This window comes from Gadus macrocephalus, chromosome 12 (assembly GCF_031168955.1).
Source record: "Gadus macrocephalus chromosome 12, ASM3116895v1".
NCBI classification, from domain to species: domain Eukaryota; kingdom Metazoa; phylum Chordata; class Actinopteri; order Gadiformes; family Gadidae; genus Gadus; species Gadus macrocephalus.
The window spans coordinates 817,223-825,003 of NC_082393.1; the positions used below are offsets into that span (position 1 = coordinate 817,223).

The 7,781-nt window shown below is 56.9% G+C and overlaps 1 protein-coding gene and 1 long non-coding RNA gene across 2 annotated transcripts; one reads left to right on the top strand and one right to left on the bottom strand.

Annotated features, from left to right (window-relative positions):
• The first annotated feature begins 152 nt into the window (after nt 1-152).
• LOC132469300 (retinoic acid-induced protein 2-like) lies at nt 153-5,854 on the top strand. Its single transcript, XM_060067252.1, has 2 exons — nt 153-294; nt 3,132-5,854. The coding sequence occupies exon 2, from the start codon at nt 3,221-3,223 to the stop codon at nt 4,823-4,825; it is 1,605 nt and encodes a 534-aa protein (XP_059923235.1). The 5' UTR covers nt 153-294; nt 3,132-3,220; the 3' UTR covers nt 4,826-5,854.
• A 590-nt stretch (nt 5,855-6,444) lies between these two features.
• Nucleotides 6,445-7,553, bottom strand: LOC132469342 (uncharacterized). The gene is made up of 2 exons (XR_009528407.1): nt 7,260-7,553; nt 6,445-7,052 (listed from the first exon to the last, which is right to left on the bottom strand). It is a non-coding gene; the product is annotated as an uncharacterized LOC132469342 (long non-coding RNA).
• Nucleotides 7,554-7,781: the final 228 nt, after the last annotated feature.

Sequence of the window (7,781 nt, forward strand, 5' to 3'; positions counted from 1 at the left end):
AAGTGTTCTAGTGCTAGTGGAATCGGCCGCGGGATGTGATCCATGAAGGATGGGGGGACGGACGCGGATGCAGGATTGGATCAAAGCGCCGCCTGGCTGATCCTAAACCGGGAGGGGCGGGCCCTTATCAGTCTAGGGCTGCGCGCGCAGCTGTTGCCTCTCCGCGTCCCCGCCGGGACGTGAACGCGCTCCTCATCAACCCTCTACATGAGCGTCCGGGTGCGTCTGAGGGTTCTGCTTTGACGCGGTGGATTTTGTCATGAAGGGATTCGAACCTGCGCGTCGGACCGGGAGGTGAGGAACCCTTTGATGTCTTTAATACGGAGAATGTCCGAATTATCCGCGGCCATGCGCGTCAGGCGCGTCGCTCACACACTCACGCACTCACGCACACACACATGTAGGCTGGTACCGTCATCCTCTCATCACCATCATTAGAGACTAACAGACGCGTCGAGCCGTCTGAGGCAGGGGGGTGCGTGTGAGGGTGAATGTGGTCCGGGGAGGGCTGGGTCTGGTCTACAGCAGGGTAGAGGAGCTGGTCTCAGACCCCCCCATCACCATCATCAGACACTAGCAGACGCGTCAGTCCGTCTGAGGAGGGGGTCTCGCATGTGAGAGTGAATAGATAGCTTCAGACCTCCATCTGAACCGCCGGGATTCAGTCGGAGGTCTGGGGGAACCCGATCGGGAGATAGGGGTCGGTCTGGTCCACAGCAGGGCCCTGGTCTAGAGCAGGGAGCTGGTCTACACAGGACCTGGTCCACAGCAGAGAGCTGGTCCACAGCAGGGACCTGGTCTACAGCAGGGACCTGGTCCACAGCAGGGACCTGGTCCACAGCAGAGAGCTGGTCCCCAGCAGGGAGCTGGTCCACAGCAGAGAGCTGGTCCACAGCAGGGACCTGGTCCACAGCAGGGACCTGGTCCACAGCAGGGATCTGGTCTACAGCAGGGACCTGGTCTACAGCAGGGACCTGGTCCACAGCAGGGACCTGGTCCACAGCAGAGAGCTGGTCCACACAGGACCTGGTCCAAAGCAGGGACCTGGTCTACACAGGACCATTTCATCCTCACCATGTCCTTTGTGTTGTGATATGTCATTGTGTAATTGGGTTGTGTTGTATTATTGTATCATTGTGTTGTCATAGTGTTGTTTTGTTGCGTTGTGTCATTGTGTTGTGTAGTGTTGTTTTGTTTCATTGTGTTATGTTGTGTCATTGTGTTGTGTTGTGTTATTTTGTGTCATTGTGTTACATTGTGTTGTGTCCACTGGGCCCCCCCGCTTGGACCCCCTGCTGGGACCCGGTCCGCTGGGGTCCGGGTCACGTGAGGCAGCAGCGGGGCTGAAGGTGGTCTCCTAGGAGACGCTGGGTTGATATACCGGCTGGAGAGAGGTCACTGGAGTGGAAGGTTGTCTGGGCGGTGACCTTTAGACCCTCTGCAACTTCCTGCTCCTCCTGCTCCTCTCCTCCTCCTGCTCCTCTCCTCCTGCTCCTCTCCTCCTCCTCCTCCTCCTGCTCCTCCTGCTCCTCTCCTCCTCCTCCTCCTGCTCTTCCTCCTCCTCCTCTCCCTCCTCCTCTCTCTCCTCCTGCTCTTCCTCCCCCTCCTGCTCCTCCTGCTCCTCTCCTCCTCCCCCTCCGCCTGCTCTTCCCCCTCCTCCTCTCCCTCCTCCTCCTCCTCCTCTCTCTCCTCCTGCTCCTCCTCCTCTCCCTCCTCCTCTCTCTCCTCCTCCTGCTCCTCCTCCCCCTCATCCTCATCCTCCTCCTCCGCCTGCTCTTCCCCCTCCTCCTCCTCCTGCTCTTCCCCCTCCTCCTCTCCCTCCTCCTCCTCCTCCTCTCCCTCCTCCTCCTCCTGCTCCTCCTCCTCCTGCTCCTCCTGCTCTTCCTCCTCATCCCCTCCCTCCTCCTCCTCCTCACTGCTCCTATTGTCCCGTGTCTTGCGGCATGGTGGTGATGTCTCCATCCCCTGCTCTCTGTTTTTTTGAGGTCAGCTCATTTAGCCTGCTGGGAACCACAACCATCTTCATGGGCAATGTTGACATGTTTTATGTCCAGGTTTGATTCAATGTATCAGCAATTATGAATAAGAAGTACAGTACTATATAGCAACTACATTAGAGACAATGTTTTAGTTCAGAAGAGAGATGGAGGCAGAGAGACAGACTGAGGGAGGCGGAGAGACAGATAGAGAGATATTAGCATAATCAATACCTAACATTCAATAGTCTGAACAATTCCTTGATTGATAATCAATATTGATTGATGAAATCTTGGTGTTCCTGCTGTCTCTTGCACTTTGTTTCTGTTGGTTATGGTGTGCAGATTCCTTTATAATGTTAAGAGGCAGATGTTTACCTGGACGGGGAACAGTTCACCCCCACCTGGCCCTTGTTAACCAGTCTTCTCCTTAACCTAAACAGGTAGGAGTGTAGAGCTCGTTAGCGGGTCTACTCTCACCTGAACAGGTAGGAGTGTAGAGCTCGTTAGGGGTCTACTCTCACCTGAACAGGTAGGAGTGTGGAGCTTGTTAGGGGTCTACTCTCACCTGAACAGGTAGGAATGTAGAGCTCGTTAGGGGGTCTGCTCTCACCTGAACAGGTAGGAGTATGGAGCTCGTTAGGTAGTCTACTCTCACCTGAACAGGTAGGAGTGTAGAGCTTGTTAGGGGTCTACTCTCACCTGAACAGGTAGGAGTATGGAGCTCGTTAGGTAGTCTACTCTCACCCGAACAGGTAGGAGTGTGGAGCTCGTTAGGTAGTCTACTCTCACCCGAACAGGTAGGAGTGTGGCCCTTTTGTCTAAATAAAAGGTGAACAGAGCCCAGTCGGCCAGAGACGGTCTGGTGAGACTGCAGGACAATGAATGGAACAGAAACAGAATCAGTCTGCGGATATCAGCCTGAAAGGGGGAATTATCCTAACTGTCTGTGTTGTACACGGGGAATGGGTTAACCTAATAGATTTTAAGTGCTTGGCACTTGGTTGGCTGACCATCCTTACTGTACTGACACAGATATGCTGTGGTTTCTCTTCTTCTGATAAATGTACTAATAGTAAGTCTCTTTGGGTAACAGCGTCTGCTGAGCGCCCTCAATGTAAACTAAGCTCCATCCGGCCCCCTGCTCTGTTCCAGATAACCCCCTGATGGGACCAGCCCGCCGCCTCTGAGCTCCTCGTCGCGCCGCTCCAGTGAACCTCGATAACCCAGACTCTCCGGTAACCATGGCGAACCCCCAGCCCGACGGCGGCCGCGCCGGAGAGGAGACGGCCGGGAAGGTGGAGGACGCCGACTCCTGGGAGGTGTCCCCCAGCGGGCCGACCAAGGGGGGAGCTCCGCCCTCCCTGGTGGAGACCCCTCCCTCCCCCGCCGCCTCGGCCAGCCAGGGGGGCGTGGCCCTCAAGGTGGGGGGCCCCGGCGTGCTGCAGCCCTTCTGCCTGGGCGAGGGGCCCCTCATGCTGCCCATCCACCTGCAGATGGCCGGGGGGGCCGGCGCCCCGCTGGGCCCGATGGGGGCGTCGCCCTGCTTCCTGACGGGCGGGGGGGCGCTCTCGCTGCCCCTGGTCCTGGACCAGCAGCTGCTCCAGCACCTGGGCTCCGGTCTGCTGCCCCAGGGCCTCCTGCCCCAGGGCCTCCCGCTGCAGAGCAACATGCTGATCCAGAACGCCTCGCTCTCCTTCGGCCCGCCGCCGCCGCCGCCGCCACTCGACCAGAAGCCCTCGGGGGGGGGCCACTTCCAGGACGCCAACGTGCTCGCCCTGCTCCAGAACCCGGCCTTCGCCGCCCTCCTGCAGGACCTCTTCTCGTCCCAGACCGGCTCCTCCTCGTTCCAGGCGGGCCCCGGCCACGCGCCGGCGGACTCCTTCGCCAACGCCACCTTCTTCGCTCCTCCTCCTCCGGGGTCGCACCCCTACAGCTCGCCGCTGGCCCCGCTGGTGCCCCCCGCCACGCTGCTGGTCCCGTACCCGGTGGTCATCCCCCTGCCGGTGCCCCTGCCCATCCCGCTGCCCATCCCCGTCCCCGTGCCCCCGGCCGAGGACTCCAAGGGCAGCGTGCCCCGAGCCGTCTGCACCGTGAGCCGGGGCACGCAGACCGCCGCCGCCGTCCCCCCCTCGCCGTCGCTCCCCGCCGCCGCCGCCGGACCGCCGCCTCTCGCCCCGTCCTCGCCGCCCCCGGCCGACGGGGAGGCCCTGGACCTGTCGGTGCGGACCTGCCCCCTGCAGCCCAAGCTGGAGCCCCCCTGTCTGCAGGACGACGTGCTGGACCTGTCGGTGCCCAGGGCGGCGGTCGCGCTGTCGTGCGTCGCCCACAGGGCGACGCACGACAGCGGGAGCGCCGCCCTGGCGCTGGGCGTCCTGCGGCCGGTGGAGTGCTCCGGGGGCGTGGGCTCCACGCTGCTGCGCGGCCTGACGGCGTCGCTCGAGTTCAGCCGCAAACACAAGTGGCTGGTGGAGGGCGGGGCGGCGGGGGCGGGCGCCGCGGGGAAGCTGGAGCTGGTCGGCAGCTCGCAGACCACCAAGGTCATCGTGTCGGTGAAGGACGCCATCCCCGCCATCCTCTGCGGGAAGCTGAAGGGTCTGTCGGGGGTGTCCACCAAGAACTTCTCCATCAAGCGGGACGGCGCCCAGGCGGCGGGGGGCGGGGCCGCCCTGCAGCAGCTGTGCGGGGGGGCGGCGGCCCGCGGCCAGGGGGAGCCGCCCGACTCGGGGAACCCCCACCGGAAGCTGGCCAAGAGCAGGGCCGTCAAGCTGAAGAAGGTCAGCGGCCAGGAGATCCACCTCGTCCCCATCAAGAAGCAGCGCCTCGCCGCGTACCTCCCCAGGAAGTGAGGGGGAGACGGGGGAGACTCTGTGTCGTCGGTGGAGGTCCGGTGGAGGTCTGGACCCCTCAGGTCCGGTCCACGCAGACAGAGGACCGTGGACGCCTGCCTGGACGACCTGGCACTAGAAACCAAGGACCAATCTTTGTATTGCTAATTATTTATTTATTATAATTGTTTTAATCACGCTTTTGCATTCTTGTGAAGCACTGTCCTGTGAGCCGCTGGTTGTGAAGCAGCTGGGTGATGAGGACGCTGCGTCCAGCCCTGAAGGAGTTCTTAGGTCGGGGTGTTCAGAGTCCTGTTGGACATGTGCGTGTTTGAAGTGTATTATGAACGTGCTCTTAGAGCAGAAACTGACCAATAAGAGAACAATCTCAAATCCCCCAAATCTAAATCAGGCTGAACAGGGTGCTTTATGATTTACGCTACAAACTACTAGAAAACAAATCCTATTTGCTCAAGTCATTGACAGAATCGAATCAAAACAGCGGTTTTAATGAAATCTGGAGTGTAGTCAACATAGCTAAGTTCACTTTACTTTAAATGACCAAGACAGAGGTTATTAAACCAGGGCAGTGACCTGGCTCTGGGTATTATGAATACACATGGTTATTCAGTCTTCTTATAAGAAGTGTATTGTAAATACACCAAACTTGGAATAGTTTTATGTAATTTCTACTATTTTTAATGTTTTTCTATCTTAGAGTTCATGAACGTTGTGTGGTTCAATGTGTGTCGTGGGTTAGTTTATTTATCATTTTGCACTTTTTGCCCTTTCCGTCTGTGAAGGGAGGGGCGATTCCCTCCTGCGTCGTTTTTAATATGCAGTCAATAAAATCAGCCAAACACGTCTTCTCAAAGTATTTAACGCAAATCGAAAGATAAACGGAGAAAAGGTTTAACGTGACTTCTTCAGAAACCAAAACAAGAACCTGCCTTGGCTGTTGGAGAGCGGGTGACGGTTGATGTCCTCTGCCCAGAGGGCGGGCTGCTGTCATCTCGTGGACGGTTTGTTAAATAAAGACGTTTGAACCAAGTGGTCGTCTGATCCGTCATCAATACCAGAGAACGACACCCCGGGCCGCGGAACCGGGCCTCGAGTATTTCCAGAAAAGGCCAACAGAATAATAATAATAAAACAATAACCCAGACTCCATACACTTACTTGTAGTGGAGAAAAGGGAAACATTCTGTGATTTGTTTAGTTTGTTTAAGACTCTGAAGACTCTTCTTGTGTTTCCCTTCTAAATTGTATTATTTTATATTGTTGCATTGTTGAAGGGAGCCTGAGACTCGGGGCTTTAATTGTTGTGAATAAGAAAAATAAACCATCTTGAAAAACAAACAAATAATGCATCATAAAATCAAGCCATTCAAATTGACTACCTAACCGTCGAGTTCTTTGGATATACGTGTCCTGGGAACAAAACAGGTTGGGAACCCCCGGCTTAAAGCGCTCCCAGAAACACGAGCTGTCAACATCCATCCTGACGGCTCATTCATATTTGATTCATGAGCACCTGGTCAGCAGTCAAACTCCACAACTCCACGAGAATGAAACCAGAGCCGAGATGCGGTGGTGTGGACAGGTCAGCGCCCCAACAAACACGACACACTAAACAAAACCTCTTGTAGAGCATTTATAAAATAGAAAATATTCAACATCATAAAACGCATGATGACATTTCTTTGGTGTTACAAACAAGGTCATGAACAGGTGACATTCGCCGCGTACAGACATGTGTCAGAGACGCTCTGGTTAACAGCACTGGATTCTGTGTTGCATATCGTATGGCACGCCAGGTCAGGTCCCAGGAGGAAGTGGAACGCGTTCTACGTACCAAAGGTTCCCCCTGAGTCCGGACCCAAGTAGGGGAAGGCCATCTCATTAAGAACGCTGAAGGACTCCATCGACCCTACGTCTCTATATAAACACATCATACACATACAATGTATATACGTGGCCTCTTTTAAAATATTTACTTTCTACAAAATGTACACGGGTGGGGGGGGGGGTCCGTGGTGAAACCCACGGACGTGTGGAACTCTGTCTCCATCGAGGCCAGGAAGGTGAAAGGTCAACGTGGGGCACTCAGAGGTCAGAGGTCAGGACTGGTAAACCTCATAATGAAGCCCTTTTTAAAAGTTGTGCACGTCTGTAACAATCCAAACTGAAATAAATTAATCCACCAGAGGGGGCTGAGCGGGGGCAGGTCTGGAGGATCCAGGACCACCTGGGACCCTCTAGACCAGACCCGGTCCCAGCAGCAGGCTGGGGGCCGGTCTGGAGGATCCAGGACCACCTGGGACCCTCTAGACCAGACCCGGTCCCAGCAGCAGGCTGGGGGCAGGTCTGGAGGATCCAGGACCACCTGGGACCCTCTAGACCAGACCCGGTCCCAGCAGCAGGCTGGGGGCCGGTCTGGAGGATCCAGGACCACCTGGGACCCTCTAGACCAGACCCGGTCCCAGTAGCAGGCTGGGGGCGGGGGGTGGGGCCCAGCTCAGCTTAACGAGCAGAACGGAGTGACGAGACCTCGTTAAGACAGAGACATATGAGGAGGAGGAGGAGGAGGAGGAGGAAGAGGAGGAGGAGGAGGAGGAGCAGGAACCACTGAGCTAACGGAGGAAGAGGAGGAGCCGGAACCACTGAGCTAAAGGAGGAGGAGGAAGAGGAGGAGGAGGAGGAGCAGGAACCACTGAGCTAACGGAGGAGGAAGAGGAGGAGGAGGAGGAGGAGGAGCAGGAACCACTGAGCTAACGGAGGAAGAGGAGGAGGAAGAGGAGCAGGAACCACTGAGCTAACGGAGGAGGAGGAAGAGGAGGAGGAACCACTGAGCTAACGGAGGAGGAGGAAGAGGAGGAGGAGGAACCACTGAGGCGGCTCCTCCTTCCTTCCTACTCAGACCGTCTCTGGGTTGAGGAGCTCCGGCCTGCCTCTGCAGGACGTGTGTGTGCTGGCA

What these genes read in the sequence shown, in the direction of transcription:
- LOC132469300 (XM_060067252.1), top strand. Translation starts at nt 3,221, where the DNA reads ATGGCGAACCCCCAGCCCGACGGCGGCCGCGCCGGAGAGGAGACGGCC.